Source organism: Protomyctophum bolini, assembly GCF_963924005.1.
Source record: "Protomyctophum bolini genome assembly, chromosome: 16".
NCBI lineage: Eukaryota > Metazoa > Chordata > Actinopteri > Myctophiformes > Myctophidae > Protomyctophum > Protomyctophum bolini.
In genome coordinates, this window is record NC_137877.1 from 36,901,734 (window position 1) to 36,920,055 (window position 18,322).

The window sequence follows — 18,322 nt, forward strand, 5'->3', positions numbered from 1 at the left end:
TTCAGAGCGTTCTTAACTCAAATCTTTGCTTATGGGATGGTCCCTCCCTGGAACAACCTATTTTCAGATGGGGGTCGGCGGCCCAATTATATATAATGTTTGGGGTCCTTGACATGAAATATTGAGAACCACCGATATAGAAACATGAGGTTTTTCAGAAAATTGTCATGATTTAGAAGACCGTTTTTATTTCGACGTCAGGCCTATAAATGGGTTACTTAAGTTAAAACACAAACCTTTTGAAGGTGTCGTCGGGGTCCTTCTGGCAGTGGAGAGGCTCCAGGGCGGAGGCCACGGCGGGGCTCAGCAGGGCCTCCCTGTAGCCCCGCGAGAGGAGCGGGGAGCTCCGGAGCTGCTCCACCAGGCCCAGGACGAACCTCCACAGCACCACGCTCCTCAGGTCCTCCCGCTGGCAGAAGTGGAAGGCGAGGCAGCGCGACGCCAGCCCCGAGCCAGGCTCCGAGGTGGTGGTGGTGGTGGGGCACACCACCTCCGCACAAAGCGCCGTCTTCCCAGCCCCGGGGCCCCCCGTCACCAGCAGCCCGGGTACGGGAGGCCGCCCGCCGGGCACGGCCGCGGCCGCCCGGGCCTCCAGGCAGCGCCACAGCTTCTCCAGGGCCCATTCGCGGCAGTAGAAGCGCCGGCCCCGGAGCAGGCCGCCCAACTCGCCGCTGCTCATTGAGCTCCTGCCGGCGGAACCTGATATCCAGGGAACGACGACGACACGATGCTGGCCTCTCCACGACGTCCCATGCTCCTCTTCTCAACGTCCTTCAACCAACAGTCAGTCTGGCCGCGGCTGGCTCTATCTTCAGCTGTAGTTGTCTGACAGCTCACACGGCACACCTCCCACCACCACCACAGGCCGGTTCCTCCTGGGAGCGATGCATCAGGTGTCTCTCTCGATTGTTATCAGCAGTTTTTTTTTTCTTCCCCTGGCTGTCAGTTCTCCCCGCCCAGGGTCTTTTTATTTTTTGTGAGGTGAAGGGTTGACAACAGCACGAGTCAGACAGAGGTTAAGTCCACTAGAAGTTCATGGGGCATGGGGGGGGGGGAAAGGCTTGCGGTTCTCTCTCCAACGGGCCACTCGCGATCAACCAAAGCTCCGCTCGGCTCCACTGCCAACGTCGTCTCCCGTGTTCTAGAAAAACGAGGGTCTGCGGGTTTTGCAACGTTCCATCAGGCGCCGCCGTCCTCCCACCTAGATAGACTGGCTGCTTGCTCTGTCAGGAAACAATAAAACAATGATAGAAAGAGAGAGAGAGAGAGGGAGAAGGTGAGGCACGAGACAACAATTTATCTCATTACAGATCAAAAACGATCATCTCATCCCTCGAAGCTCACCTCGCCGGTGGGCTTGAGGAGGACGGTCTTCCAATTTCACTCTGTTCTCAACGCCTGCCTTACACTTTCTGTTCCCAATTCTCTCTGCCAAGTTTTCAAGCTGCTTCATTCCACCAGAGTCTCGGATGGAATTCCCTCCTCTTTTTCTCACACACACACACACCCTTCCTCACCTCCCTCCCTCCCTCCCTCCCTCCGCCACTCTCTCTGCTCACCAGTTTTTCTCGTCTGTTTTTTTTCTCTCTCTCCACCTCTAGTGTTTCTCAGCATGTCAGGACATGCACTGAAGAGCGGATTGGCCTTTAAACAACACACACAGTCGCACACACCCACGCACACGCACAGTGAGTGAGAAACAGGAATGAGAGGGAAAGAGAGACCAAGACATAAATAGAAAGAGCAAGAGAGCAAGTGAAGGGAAAGGGAGATCGACAGACAGAGAGAGAGAGAGAGATAGACATAAATAGGAAAGCAAAACAGCAAGTGACAGGGAAAGAGAGAGAGGCATAAATAGAAAGAGAGAGAGAGAGAGAGAGAGAGAGAGAGAGAGAGAGAGAGAGCGCTCATACACATGTGAGGGTGCAGGGGAGAGGTTGTTTGGGGGTCAAAGTTCAACCACAGGACCATGCTACTGCTCAAATATTCGCAGCGAGCCTGTGAGTCTTTGGGATTTCAGAGGAAGGTGTGGTAAGTACTATAGTCCTCTATGGGAAGCAGTCCAGGCACCAACGTCAAAACTATAGAATCCCATTTGTATAAACATCCGTGTGAATAGGTTATGTATGGTATGATTATTGCCGACACAAAAGGCTTCTAAATCCTAACATTTTTTCTGAAATAAATCCCATGTTTCAGTGGTGCTCAACCTTTTTCATGTCAAGGACCCCCAGAATTATCTCTATTGGTCCACAGACCCCTCCATCTAAAAATATGTAGTTCCATCCAGGGATCCCCCCCAGAAGCCAATATTTTAGTTAAAAATGTTCACTCTGAAATACATATATTCAAAGATTTGCGCCACATTTTCACGACTTTCACGACCTACAAGGTCATATAGCGTGCCACCGAGTGGCGCGCTATGACCTTGTAGATCTGCTATTTTTCAATAGCTAAAGTAGAACAGAATGTTTAACACCAAAAGGGGTTAATTAATATGCTGTAGCTCCACCAAGAGCATCGCAAAGGGGTTATTTTTACTACTCTAAAAATGACTGGAACTGATGAGCAATGACAGGCATCTCACACCGTCGCTTAGGTATTCTAGAGAGCTCGTCTTGATTCCAACCGACACTAAACTGTTGATGAGTTTGAAATGAATACTAAATACTCTTGCGAGGATCAAGTTTGTGCTTCTGGGAACTGGAAAAGCCGGATTATTTATTATGGCCGGTGTCACCTGAGAGTCAGTGGGAGTTTTTTTCAGGAAGAGGAAAAGATGCCTGACCTGAGATCAGATTCATACGAGGTTTCCACTGGACACACACTGGTCTGATGAACCCATTCTGACCTGAGATCAGATTCTAAAAAATGTCAGTCGTTCTTCGAATTTTTCAAAAATAGCAGACCTACAAGCTCGTATCGCGCCACTCGGTGGCGCGATATGAGCTTGTAGATCTGCTATTTTTCAATAGCTAAAGCATAACATGATGCTAACACCAAAATGGGTTCCCGTATAGAATGGGTTAAGAAAACTATTAACTCCTGGGAGTTATACAGTAGCTGGTAGAGCCCAGAGCAATATATATGCCAAAATGTTTGCGTCCGATTAACCTTCCTTTTGGTGTTTGAAGCATTATGTTTCGCTTTAGCTATTGAAAAATAGCAGATCTACGAGCTCATAGCTCGTAGATCTGTAGATTTTTTTTATGCATATACCACATGACCATTCATTTTGGGATAAGTACTGTATCTCGGGCAAATCATTAAAATATGCCAGATCTTATGATTCCATGACTTATGTTTACAGCCTGTTTGTTTATTGGACTATCTGGTAACTCTCACACGATAACGACGCATCAGAATGTTGTGCAAATCTTTGAATATATATTCTTTCAGAGCCAACGTTTTCAACTCATATCTTTGCTTCATATCTTTGCTTCACCTGGGATCCCTATTTTGGGCTTGTCATTATACTGCAAGTGAAGTTTCAACAGGTGCGACAGCGGACCTTATTGGGAGATTGGAGATGGGGATATTATTTTTGAATACAAAACAAGACAAACAAATAAACACAAACAACAAAGTTATTAATACAACAATACATGCAGAGCCAGGGGGGGATTACTAACAGAAAACATTAACCCATTTTGGTCGGGCACCCGTTTTGGTGTTAGCTCATAGCGCGCCACCGAGTGGCGCGCTACGAGCTTGTAGGTCTGCTATTTTTGAAAAATCGAAGAACGACTGACATTTTTAGAATCTGATCTCAGGTCAGAATGGGTTAATCAGACCAGTGTGTGTTCAGAGGAAACCTCGTATGAATCTGATCTCAGGTCAGAATGGGTTAAAGAGTGAACAGAAAGCGACAGTTCTCCGCAGCTTTCTTATTTAGAAGTGCTGAAAGCATTTTCTGAAGGCACACGTCGCTGCGTTGCTGCCCAAGGGACGTCACTCATGCGACTCGTCCATGTCTCTCGCTGTCACTCAAGTGACTATACTGGCCAATCACAGCGCGTCTTTTCCGGGACTTATGTTACGCACGCGTATAAGCTGCTCATTGAAGGCAAATGCTTTGCAAGGAATCTCGGGAAAATTGTGCCTTCAATTGTGACACTCGCCTCAGAGCCGGAAAGGGGCGTCTACGTTTATATGTCTATGAGGGAAACTCCCCCCTGTCAGGTTGTAAAGGAGCGACTTGGACACTCAAGCATGAAGGAAGCATGAGTTCAAGTCCGTTGCTCTCCCCAGGTTGGCGGAGGGTGTGTAGAGCCCAGGATCAACATTAGATAATTGACACAGGGGTGAAAAATGGGTTACAAAATCTAGGTATAAAAATTATGAGATATTTTTTTTTTACCTGTGTGATCATCAATCATGGGTTGGGTTGTAAAAGCCTCTAAAACCAACACAAGTACTAATTCCCCCGTCAGAGAGCTCTCAAATCCTGTGTGATTTGCTTTGTTTTCTGACACGTCGTTAATCCATCTTTTTATACCATGCTGCCATTCCTGGGATGATGCTGCTTCTGAGCTTTGTGCCAACGGGTTGGGTAAGGTTACATAACTGACAATAAAAAAAAATACGAATAAAGCACACTGCACAATGCAGCACGCTGCTGTATATATATATATATATATATTTATTTTAACGCGGCTATTCCAATCCGCAGAACCACCGTCCTCCTGTCCTCTGAAGTATATCTATACTCCCGAGGAGGAACCTGCAAGTCTGAACTCCTGAGGACGCACGTCTGAACTTCCCAAGTTTGGGTATTTGAGAAACGGCCTATATGACTCAGACAGGATATCGGTCGGATTGGCATTGCGACATAGGTGTGAGGGCAGCGGGCAGCGTAGTGGCCCCGATCGACCTCTAGTACATTGAAACGCTCCAATACTTGTTTTTGTCCTTGTAATGACCCCAGACCACAGTATTTACTCAGTAATGATAATAAATGGACTCGGTATAGCCTCCTTTGTACTAAGGCTATATTGACCTACATTGACTGTATAGATAGAGAGTAGTCATTGGCTTATAGCAGTAATAGGGTATTGCTGGGTCTACTGTGGAAAGGTTCCGAGACCAAAGAGCTCTCGTGCCTCACAAGGATTTAATTAACACGCTATAAAAAGTGAACCCTGCTGCTCTTCCGCGATAGAAGAACAGAACAGAAGAATACACCTCTTTGCTCACCTTTGCTGACAGAAGCACTTTGTGTGTAGGTTCACTTAATGGAAAGAGGAAAAGCTGAGTGCGCTATAGTACAAAGGAAAATCCAGAAGCAAAGAAAAAAGTGCTTTGTACCCCGTAGCCTTCTGTTGGACAGTGTCAATGAGGGGGCAGAAACAGCGCCACGTTGGTTCATGGAACTCGAAATAGTGACAAAAAGAGCTCAAAGACTCCATAGTTGCATTCCGCAAACTTAGGGTTCAGCCAGGGCGCTTTGTCACTATTCACCAATAGAAGGCTCTGTAGAAGACTGAAACCCATGCAGTGAACGGATGTGACGCAACTCTCCTTATAGGCTCTGCAAGTATACCATTAGGCTCCTCATATCTGATAAGAAACAAACTTCTGAAATCACACAGACAAGGACTGTCATGTCAGTGGTCTCTGTGAAGAGTTTTACTAGTGTTTAGTTTAGAACAAACACTCAAAAAGAGCTGTAGTTTTTTTTTAGATACCCCTAAAAGAACAAAACCGGACATAGTTTCAGATCTTTAGAATGTCCCCTTCATGAAATGTCCCAAGTTTAACTTTTACTGCAAGTCATGACATTTATCCATGAAGTGACTCACCACAGGTCAGGTTGTGGCCTCCTGGACTGGTGGCGCTATAACAGGCCAATGTGAAAAGGGTGCCATTTGTTCTTACGCCTTTGATGGCAATTGGATGAGTACAAAACATACTCTCCCCATAAACGTGACATTGTTTTTTTCATATCTTTAAGATGTCCTCTTCATGAAATGGATGGTCAGAAAGTTTTACTTTTATACTGCAAAAGTCAAGAAATCCATCCATGAAGTGACTACAAAAGAACGCCTAACCCTGAAAAAGCAAGTTCCAAGTAAATCCTGCACCGTTTTGCCCCTGCAACTACTGGTGGGATTTAAATCATATTTGTGTGTGTGAGACAGAGACAGAGACAGACAGACAGACAGACAGAGAGAGAGGGACTGACTCACCCCGTTCGGAACCTCTGGGTGAGAGAGCTAGAGAGAGACCAGTCTCTTCTCGTCTCCTCAGCGTGTGTGCATATAAAATTAACCAAATCGATCTTTTTTTCTTACAGAATCAAGCAAATGCGATGTGTCCGTCTTGGCTGAATGGAACATTAACAAGACGTCACACTCAATGCACTTATAACAGCTCCTACTTCTCTTCTTCCATCCACAATTTGCACGAAGTGGGGCCATGCAGGAAAATGCTCAGGGTCAGACGACCTTTACTGTACATTTTACTGTACATTATCTATTCTTCGATCCTTTTGAAATCTGGTCGATAGTTAGTGATTGCCACTAGTCTGAGAGGCTGTCATTAAGATGTGAGTCAGTCATACGAGTTCTAAACTTGGATTTTATTATATTTCATTTGTGGGGGAAAAAAAGGCCGTTTCACATAGATAAAATAAGTGGAGCCAAAGTATAGGCATGCAGCTTGACTGAGTGTACAAGACACAATCAGGGATGGAATATGAAAAATCTGAAAGACCCGTTCCGTTTAAATATATAAAAAAAAAAATCAATGTCATATTTTGTTATATCCTAAATGGGACCAGAATTTACAAGGGAATATCGTTCAGAAACGTCAACATTTATATAAAATGCTTTATATAAAAGGCTGCTGATTCACAATAGAACCAAATATGGGCATTCATATTGTTCTGGGACTTTTACTGCAAAAGTCATGAAATTGTTCCATGAAGAGACAGTGACACAAACGCCGATCCTGAAAGAGGGAGTTCCATGAAAATCCTCTCATTTTCTCCTGCCGTTTGTTTTTACATCATACTTGCACAGATGGTCTACAGGTAGTATAGACAGCTATAGTCTGGCTGTGTGTCCCTGGGTGTGTCCCCGGCTGTGTCTGAGCACGACAATAGCGTTATAGCGTTTGTTCACCACCAAGTGTCCCTGTTGCACGGGCCAACACACAGACGCACATAGGCCAGGGAGGAGGGCTTGTGCAGTACAGTACAGTACAGTACAGTACAGTACAGTACAGTACAGTACAGTACAGTACAGTACAGTACAGTACCACTCACTTCAGACGGGTCTGATTTTTGTCTGCGTTGTGGCTATAGTTTATATTGTGACAGCTAGCCTACTGCAGAAGCCTAACCTTTATAATAATAATAAAATGAGAAGAACTGAGTAGAAGTGATACATTTGACCATAAAAACCAATGCAGGCTTCTTCTGATTAATCTGAACGTGTTCTGGAGGGGACTGGGGAGGGAGTGAAGGAGCTGATTACATGACACCTGCCATTCCATCCACTGTAATGGCAGCAGCAATCCTTATCCTACCACTACTACATTCCTGCCACGATGACCCCACTTGTCTCTTCCAGTCAGCAGTCCCTAGGCTATATTATAGCCGCCTGCAGTGTCACTTTTCTCAGCGTGGAAACGAGACACAAACAACTAGTACACCCTCCTGTTCAAACCAGGGAACTGGAAAAGGGGGGGAAAAACATATAGTTTTCGTACGAAACCGAAAACATAAAGCTGGAGCATGTCAAATCGCTGTTGTTTTTGGTAAACAACGTGTGGAAACGAACGATCGAGCACAGCAGCCAGAGACCGACCGCATGAGCGCAATAATACTGCCACCATAAGGTTGTTTTTGTTTTATTTGTCAGAAGACACGAATATAGGGCTACCCGTAGGCGGTGACGGTCTACCGTACGTTCCAGAATAACAGGTTACATTACTTTCTAATCTAAACAGTAGCCTACAGTCTAAACAGAGCGTTATTATGAGTGTCAAAGTGTCAATCCTTCGAGCATTGTATCCGCACTCGAGTCGCCAACACTTCCCCGCGACACCAAAGATAATCAACTTACTACATTCCCATTGATCGTTCCCGTCCGTCACTCTACAGGTGCTGTGGTCCCCCCCGAGAAACAGCAGGCTACCACCATACACTGTCGGTTAAAGCAGCAGCATGTCGTCCAGTCCAGCACGCGATCAAAACAAGCGTTGTGTTTCCATTTAACTGGACACTATAAACAGCAGGCGGAGTCGGGCGAATAGACAGTAAAGTCTAAACGCAACGCGCTCCCCCCCCCCCCCCCCCCCCCCAAATGCTTCTTATTTGTGTCAAGCGCGTCAGTTAGGAAGATGAAATCCACATTTCTTGTTAAGAGAATCGATTGTCAAATCTAAAGCAGCAGCGATACATCTGGTGGTGTCTTACCTGGCTGAAAGGTGCACTCGATCAAGATCTCTCCCCTGAGGTTTTTGTGTCGGGCACGAACACATGCAGCCTCTATACATTACATTCAGTAATGTGGCTATTAAAACGCGTCGATGCGTATAGGCTTATAGGCTATGCTCCAACAATCCCATATATACAGCCTAGATACTGTCTGATAGGTTAATAAGCATATTCCAGAGTCCAGACTCTAAAACTCCAGATTCATGCTGGACTCAAAACTGTCATGAACAATCTCTCTCTCTCGCTCTCTCGCTCTCTCTCTCTCTCTTCCTGTCTCTCGCCCACTGCCAAAAAGGATGTTGAGAGGGGGGGAAGCAGGATTGTGTGTCTTAAGGAAATCCTCTCTGGCTCTGAGTCCTGTCTGTTCTGTAGTTTGAACAGGAACACCACCAAGAATAGAGGGAAGAGACTAATGTAAAGAGCCCGATCTCTTTCAACACCTGAGTTTTCAAAGTATGTCTACAGCAGCTGCTTCCATGCAGCCTTCCTTGCTGCAGCATGTGAACCTTTCGGATCGAGGACCTAAGTATAACATACCCACTGACTTGTTGTTGTGTCATTTTAGTCCAAATTTCACACTTGTTACAGTATGCTCAAAACTAGGTCAGATGTAAATGTCAAGGTTCTCCATGGGTCACGTTTTTATCTGCTTGGTCTTGGTCATGCTCTGCTCCGTCTGTCTAGCACTGCAGTGGCCAGTGGCAGACGTAGTTCCCAACTTGGGACAAAGATCACACACAGGCCAGCCAGGGGCCTATTTCTGTCTAAATTGTTTAATACATGATGAGTTTCTATTTTTGCTATTTATCGTATGAGAATTATATTTGGTTTACATGTCTGAAAAACACCAGTTTGTGTGCCTTGTTTTTGGTTTTACATTTGTGCATAATGCTCAAGCATTAGTTTAAAGTGGACTATTAATTGTCTCCACCAGGCCGACGGCATGGGGAGAGAGCATGTTTTGCACTCCGTGTGTGTGTGTGTGTGTGTGTGTGTGTGTGTGCGTCTGTCTGTCTGTGTACAGATAATCTCCGGCACTGTTGGCCCGGTCGATGCATGTGCACACACACTCCCTGGATGCCAACGATGAACCTCTGCCCCAAATTTTATAGCGCCACCAGGAGGCAGACTTTTAGCAAAACACATTTCTTTACATGTCCTGTCCGCTTCCCCATATTCCATCCCCAATCGCTACGATTGCCTTCCAAAGTTTACAGGATTTGTCCATTTCTAACAAAATGCCTCAAATCATTAACACACATTTCTGTGAAATTATGCACACACACATTCCCACTAGGCCGAGGAAGAAATGCCACATCTGCCGGTTATAGCGCCACCATGAGGCTGATTTTGGCAAAACACATTTCTGTACATAACTTGTACATATTTTTATATTCATCACGCAAATCGGTATACACTATCTCCATAGTAATGACATCAACACACATCTGTCCGCTTTCCCAAATTCCATCCCTATTGGCTAAGATTGCCTTCCACGCTTTGCAAGATTAGTCCATTTTGAACAAAATGCCTCAAATCATTAACACAGCATGTGATTTCTGTCCTACAGATTCAGAGGGAAGTCTGGAACACTCTGGTGGAGCTGTTGCCCCCGCGACCCGACTACGGATAAGCGGTTGAAGATGGATGGATGGATGGATGTTTAAACAGCTCTACAATCTAATCCCTACAGCCCATGTCACTCTGGCTGCGTTATGTGAGTGCATTTTAGTACAACCACAGCCACAAGCAGCTCCACTGGAGCAGTTGGGGGTTCAGTGTCTTGCTCAAGGACACGTTAGCTGTGTGGAGGGAGGAGAGAGTATTGGTGAATTGGTCATTCACTGAGATATTTCCTGCCAGTCCATCTAATAAGGAAACATTCAGCCACAAGCTTGCTTCTAAATCCTTCTAAAAAAGCTTGTTCAGAGTTCTACAGACGCAAAATCTGTCCAGTAGTCAAACTGTGCTCCCAACCTAATACATCTTTCAAAGATGACCTGGCTCAAGGCCCATCTCAAAGCACTCATTTCTTTCTCACATTTTTTCCTCAAATCTTTTACTCGCATTTTTTAACTGGGGACAGGGAGGAACTCTTTATAATATAAAGAGAACGGACTGGATGCTGACCATATAAAGTTTATATGGTCAGCACAGTCTATATAGTAGGGAGGATTATCACAACAAAACAAAAAAGAAGTGATATTTGAATTAAGTGAAATCACTGAATATACCTTCTTCCTAATAAATATTGAATCAATCAATCAATCAGACGTAAATACCGTACATGGAAACCAAATGAGCTAGCTCTAGAAATGGAAATTGAAACACATAGTTTAAACATTTTCTATGTTTGTGAACGGTAATGATGACAAACACTTTCAAAGTGCTGAGTGCATTGAAATTAGAGTGCACAGTGCTTTTTAAAACCACTACTGTCTACTAACTATAGGGGTCACTTAAGCCTGATGTATACTTTGTTTGCATGACGGTGTTGCACATTGAAAATAATTAGGCCAGTTTTATGATGGTTAATGTCTGGTGGTGGAAAGGTACTTTTACTTAAGTACTGTACTTAAGTACAATTTTGAGGTATTTGTACTTCCAATTTCCAATACTTGTACTCCACTACATCTCAGAGCCAAAATGTTTACTTTTACTCCACTACAATTATTTGAAAACTATAGTTACTTTGGATATTTTAATTTAGATTAGAAAACATACATTAACCACTTCAACCCTATACATTTTGGCTATTTTCAATAGATTTTGTACATATTTTGAACTTGTGAAATGGGACATTCTGCACAATGAGTACTTTTACTTTTAGTACTTTAAATACATTTTGATGCCGATACCTTTGTACTTTTACTCAAATACATTTTCAATTCCGTACTTTTACTCGTAAAACAAAGTACTTCTAAATTGCATGTAAAACAATTCAGTACTTTTCTTCCCACCACTGTAAGGCCTGACTCATACCTTCGCAACAGATTGACGTATGCTTGTTGTATGAGGTGTGAGTCGGGAAGGCCTCACTCACACCTTTCGATCTAGCATACAACATTGATGCATGCTAGATGTATACAAAGGTTGTGATACATCTTGCCCCAATGCATTTCCAATGGTTTGACACAACATTTGTGTTGTACGGCTTTCGGCCGTGTTTCGACTGCCCCACACCCCCTCATACATCTCATACAACAAGCATACATCAGTCTGTTGTGCACGTGTGAGTCAGGCCTTAATGTCCGTCTGGCAGGACGGACTGGATGTTCACGCATGGCTTTCAGGAGACGAGCTGAAAGAAAGGCTTGTTCTGGTTCCAGCGGCAGCTTATATACTGTAGGAACTTTGAAAGGAGGAAAGGATCGTGTATACTGCAGAGTGCAACAAAGACATGAAATATTACAGTACCAGCAAGCATGTGTCTGTGCGCATGCAGGTCAGATCATGTCTATTCTTATATGCAATATATCCCGCTATACAAAACGTAGCTTTCATGTAGACTTTCCGCCCGAAGGCTGAATCCATATCTTCTCTATCGAACAATAAAACTATACACAGTATGACTTTTGTGGGTTATATAGTCCATTGGAACTCACCAAGTTATTTTGACACAGTATAAAATCCTCAGTGGTAATTTAACCCTGAGATAGATAGATAGATAGATGGATAGATTAGCATGCACTCCTGATGTAGCCTGGCTAATAAGCCAGACCGAATCAGCCGTTGGCAAAAAATAAATGTGTGATTTGAGTCTGGGTTATTAGCCATGGGCTACTCCTGATGGTACTACAAAAACATCGCTCAAACTCTCTTTTTGTTACGTGTATATTAACATCGGCATATTTCCACGTTTGTACACCATAGTTTACTTTATTTGTATCGTTATTTTGATCCCCATTTAAATACAAATTGAATACAAAAATCCTCCTTCCACAGGGAATAATACAGTATAGGCACCAACCAGTCACTTGAGTTTTATTTATTTTGTGACCTCACCTCAACTTATATCTTCGAGCCTTAATGCACCTAGAAGGATTTTGTTTTAATCTGGAGTGCTGCGGGTTGTCTGCCACGGCAGTACTTCTTTCTCACTTTATTTTGTGGGAGAGGACATTTTGTTTATACCGTTATGCGTTTGGGTGCGTTCGGAAATGATCGATGCGCACCGGGAGTGCACTCGCCTATTAGTTTGTATTGGCAGTGCGCTTATAGTGTGCCTATACATCCGAATGCACCCTTTGTATTGTCTTGTTTTGTCTACCCAAGGCCCTTAAAGCACACACATCTTGAATCAATAACTATAGCTTGTGTTTATACCTACAGTATTTCACTGATTTGTTCTCACCTTCTCACTGCTAGTAAAATAGGCTCCATGGTTTTTCAATTTTCAACCGTCAACATTGGATTGGATTTCCTGACAAATCAGTCAAACCTATATACATCCCACTCGCAGACTCGGTCGTTGTTGCCTCTGTTAAATGCAGAGCGAATTCACTGTTTTAGCTGATAACTATAGATTTTGTCTGTTTTAAATTTCAATGATCTGTTTTTTTATTGTATACATTTTCGTTTACAATCTGTACATTTTATGTCCTCTCACTCAGACAGCACCGGCAATTGCACCTGCATGTAACACCTGGGATTCAAACCCCAGTGCACCGCATCCACCAAACATATAATGCTGCTCTTCAACAGGGAATCTCCAATGAGAGAGTGGACTTGTGAGCTTCAGGCTGGGCTGCTTGTTAACCAGTGAGTGTCCTATACCGTAAGTCCTAACCGACACCGGGGTATGAGTATAGGAGACGGTATGCCTATAGTACAGTACCTCCAACCACTGCAGATGTGCTATAAGTTACAGTATGTTGTACTGTTAACATACTCCAGCATACAGATTGTCATGAACTAAAACACGTTCAATCATGAACTAAAACACGTTCCGGACTGCAGCTTTAATATTGAGATGCAGACACGATAAGTATATATGTAACAACATCTTACCGTACTGTACATACTGTATAGCACTACATTCCACAGTCAGGTGACGTGCTGGGATGACAATGCAGCGTGGGTAACTAGACATGTGCGCTATAGGTCGAGTAAACACAGAGAGATAGGGATCACGATCACTGCCCTGCATGGGCCCCGAGGGCTCTACAGACAGTATACCCAGCCCTGGGGGCTCTATAGACAGTACACCCAGCCCTGGGGGCCCCATAAGGGCTCTATAGACAGTACACCCAGCCCTGGGGGCCCCATAAGGGCTCTACAGACAGTACACCCAGCCCTGCATGGGCCCCGAGGGCTCTACAGACAGTACACCCAGCCCTGCATGGGCCCCATAAGGGCTCTACAGACAGTACACCTAGCCCTGGGGGCCCCATAAGGGCTCTACAGACAGTACACCCAGCCCTCCTTTAAAGGCCTATATGTTTAACTCTAAAAATACAACAACTCACATGTCATGTCTCAGAGAAGAATGAAGTATCTTCCCTGTAGAAGTATGTAGGCTACACTGTACTTTACTTGTGTATACAAAATGTTGTGTGCTGTGTCACTGTTGTGATTATCGCTGTTCCATGGTATGGTCGAATCTGGTACGACTGGTTTTTGACCTTCACAAATGAGAGGGACTTGCACGCATAGACATCAAAGCGGGCTTCAGCCCCCGCCCTTTTACCCGTCTGTAAAACAACTGCCCTTTCCAGACGACGAATGCAGCATTTACTACACGGTGAAAGAAATGGAAACGCCACTCCTTTCCATGCCATATACCGGAAGGCAGCATTCAGGAGAATTCCTTTTTTTTCCTCTCCTCCGAAGTCTCCTGAACTTGAACGCAGCATTTTGCGTTGAACAAATTTCTTCAGAAATCCAGGTCGTATACACACACCGCATCTCCACTATAGCTAAAGAGTGCACGGGTTGAGCCCCTGAAAATAGCAGATCTACAAGCTCTCAACGTGTCGCGCTGAGCTTGTAGATCTGCTATTTTTGCAACAACAAAAAAATTGTCCAAAAGTTACGTTATGTCAGCCCCTGCCCCTCTAACACCCTCTGCACGTGCAACAACAAGGGACTCCCCGTTTCTGAAGGCATTTGAACAACAGCGTGGTTACGTGGTTCAGCTCAGGAGCAGAAAATAAGGGACCTGTTGTTGCGAGCTTACCGAAAATAACATAAATATAGGCCAGGTGCTGGAGGAAATAATAATTAGTCCTTGAAAATATATCTGCACACTGGGAATTAAAGCTCTCTTATACTGTGTTTTGCTTTAGCGATGTTTAATTCAACCAAACCGTTCTCCCGCCTCAGGCAATGTACCCTTTTTTCCGTTTTGCCTGTAACAAAAAAGGGGAGCTTCAATTCCCAGGCGCAGAAAATATTTCCTCTCGTCCATGACTCAGCGCAACACTTTTTGGAAGACTTCGACACAAGGACAAACTATATATATATATATATATAGAATATATATTTATTTTTTGTTTTTAGTTCAATGAACTTAAAATGAACTGTCACATTTCATTATCTGTTGTAGCCTACATATCGTTGCGAGACCATAATGAAGGCTAAAGTTGTCCTGCTTACTTACTTAACATGGAGAGAAAAAACAAACCTCTTGTGAAATGCTTGGCGAACCAGTGGGTAACCCCCTGTTCAAAGGCTTAAGATAAGAAACATCTGCCCCCCCCTCCCCGTCGCACTCCCCCGTCACTGTAAAGCTACCCTGTCATCACCACGGACCCCCCGCTGACCTCCCCTCTGTCAGTCACACAAAGCTCCACCCCGTCCCCTTACATTTTAAAGACCCATTCCACTGTCCTGATGTTAACAAAACCCTGTTATCACCCTGCAACCAAAATAAATCATCGAGAAGCAAGCATTCAGAATGGAAATTAACATCAGCCTTCGATTATAGGTTCGGTATAAGCGTTGAATTAAAAAATAATGGAGCTAAAACTTGTGTCTATACGTATAAAGTGCATGTTGTAACAAATGATTAAAATCATTTAACCTGCACGTAAACCTATATTTATTTGGCATAAGAAATACTTATAGTTGACCCGGGGTCAGCTCTGTACCTGGTCCGCTCTTTTTGGCCCTCTACACCAAATCTCTTCATGGGAAAATATACTAGCCAATCCAAACGTCACAATGTGTTACAAAACAATAGTGTAGATTTTCTGCTTACATAAACACTACATTCCCATTGACAATGAATGGACAATTTACATCATATGTGTCTGAGCAAATATATATATTACGTCATGATGATGTACGACGATAAGAGTGCCCCTCACTTCACACAGGTGTGATTTTTTTTTTACATTTTGGGGCAAATTTTCCCCCCCAAGTGGTTCCCAAAGTGGGGTCCGGGACTCCGGGGACCCCCAGGGGTCCTTGAGGGAGTTCCAGGGGTCCCCGGCTAAATGATAGTACACTCTCATTGATTTTATAATATAAATTAGGGTCTCAGAGATAATAAATGGGCATCAAATTGTACTTAAAGTTCAAAATGTGTACAAAGTCTATTGAAAATAGCAGACCTACAAGCTCACAATGCGTCGCGTTGCAACGCATTGTGAGCTTGTAAATCTGCTATTTTCAAATGGCCAAAATGTATAGGGTTGAAGTGGTTATAATGTATGTTTGCTAATCAAAGTTAAAATCTCCAAAGTAACTATAGTAACTAAAGTTTTCAAATAATTGTAGTGAAGTCAAAGTACAAATTTTGGCTCCGAGATGTAGAGTGGAATAGAAGTAAAAGTACTGGAAATTGGAAATACTCAAGTAAAGTACAAATACCTCAAAATTGTACTTAAGTACAGTACTTAAGTAAAAGTACTAAGTTACTTTCCACCACTGCTGCTAGAGCCATACAATTATTCTCTAATGGGGGGGGGGGGGGGGGTCCCTGGCATATATTTTTCAAATGCGGGTTCGCGGGCTGATTAATGCCAATTTGGGGGTCCTTGGCATGAAAACGTTTGGCAACCACATGCTACAGTACATGGGTCAAGTGGATAAATAGCTGAGTGGGGGATTTAAATTGCTGAGTGGGGCTTTAATCACACCAAATGGTGGTGCTTTGGGCTGGGGTATATAAAAGGTCCACTATAGCCAGGGTACCTTTCACCCAGAGCTGTTCTCTATATAGTGTGGACGGACGGTCACCCTCTCTCTCTCTCTCTCCAGTGTTTCCTGGATCTCAGAGGACTGACCAGCATGATGCGGTTCCCCCAGGCTGTGTGTGTGTGCCTGGCCGTGGCCGGCCTCCTCTGCTGCTCTGCTGCCCCATCGTAAGTGCACTGCAGTACTGCCACATTCTATTTGAGCTTATATAATGTTCTGTATGCTCTTCTTAACTTTTTTTTCATTGTATTTAACCCCATTTAGAAACCTGAGGATGATTCTATAATTGCCTTCTAAATCCTGACAGTTTTCTGGAAGAAAAAAAAAAAACCCTATATCCCTCTATATGTTTCTGTGTCAGTGGTTCTCAAACTATTTCATGTCAAGGACCCCCAAAAATACGTATATGTATTTGGCCGCCGACTCCCCATCTGAATTTTTTTTGTGTTCCGGGACCTCCCCCAGAAGCAAAGATTTGAGTTAAAAACGTTCGCTCTGAAAGAATATATATTTAAAGATTTGCGCCCACATTTTCATGATATAGCAGATCTACAAGCTCGTAGCATGGCAATCGGTGCCGCGCTATGAGCTTGTAGATCTGCTATTTTTCAACAGCTATAATGCTTGAAACACCAACCCTTACTTTTTCGTTGTATTTAAATGTCCTTACAGTCCTTTTATGATGAGTTGCTTGTGCATTTTCGTCCTATGCTTTTAGTGTTTTGAGTAGAGCAGTGGTTCTCAATTTGGAGGGCTGCATGCAGGGGTCCTTGAGGGGGTTTGCGGGGGTCCCCAGATAAATGAGTGATAGTTCATATTCACCATGAATGTACAAGTAATAAATACAATCTACAAGAATTGCTATTTAGATCCGGTTTTCTATATCTACAGTATAGGCTACATACTAAATGAATCAGCCCAAATCATGTCTAAGTTCAATACAAATGTTGGAGTCCCAGAGATAAAATATATATGTGGCTATAGGCTATGACTATGTGTATTACAATGGGTGATTTGGGACACAAAAACACTAGATCAGGGGTGTCCACTGTCCACACGTTTTTGACTTGAGAGCTACTTTCAAAATGACCAGCTTAACAAAAAATATATTATCCCATTGCTGGAAATAGTTAAAATAAATCTACCAGAGGGGGTCGTGAATTTTTTTTATGAGCCAATGAAAATGGCTGTTTTGTGTAAAAAAAAAAATGCCTCTAATACATACATGCAGCGTCATATATGCTTATGACATTTTACAGTGTTATAACGGTTGCAATAATAACAATTAAATAAAGGAACCAATCATAGCAAAAATGAGGGAGGTGGTGGGTCAGTTCAGAATAATAATCACTACAGAAATCAGTAAATAAGCTTAACTGTGATTTATTAACTCAAGACTAAGTAAAGTTTTCAATAACAAAATAGTCACTTAATGAAATCAAAATAAAATAAACTGCCTCAAAAGGGATGGGTGTGAAGCTCAAGTGTCCTGTCACTGTCCAAAGCTAAACTTAAATGTTCACAAAATAAATCCAAAATGGAACCCAGTCAATGCTGTATAGTGGTAAGTCTCCACTTACCATACCACCCTTTACACGGTTACGCAAAGTCCGTCCTCGATCGAAATCCAAACTCCAGGAAGGGAAAGAAGGTCTCTTAATCCAAAGGTAGAATCCAATAATAAGGGAAATAATCCAACATGGCTGTATGGCAAGACTTGGGGAAATACTCCTCTTG

At 43.5% G+C, this 18,322-nt stretch overlaps 1 protein-coding gene across 2 annotated transcripts in view; it reads right to left on the reverse strand.

Moving 5' to 3' along the window:
- The window catches only part of ankrd50l (ankyrin repeat domain 50-like), a 31,267-nt gene extending 22,703 nt beyond the window's left edge, over positions 1 to 8,564 (reverse strand). The window contains exons 1-2 of one of the 2 annotated variants that reach the window (XM_080786403.1): positions 8,423 to 8,564; positions 237 to 1,217 (exon numbers count right to left, since the gene is read on the reverse strand). In XM_080786403.1, coding sequence (XP_080642529.1) covers positions 237 to 679 — 443 coding nt within the window. In that variant the 5' untranslated portion in view covers positions 680 to 1,217; positions 8,423 to 8,564. Of the gene's footprint in view, positions 1 to 236; positions 1,218 to 1,344; positions 1,404 to 8,422 lie in introns of those variants that run through there. The other variant, XM_080786402.1, reaches the window with a different exon arrangement.
- Between the last annotated feature and the right edge of the window lie 9,758 nt (positions 8,565 to 18,322).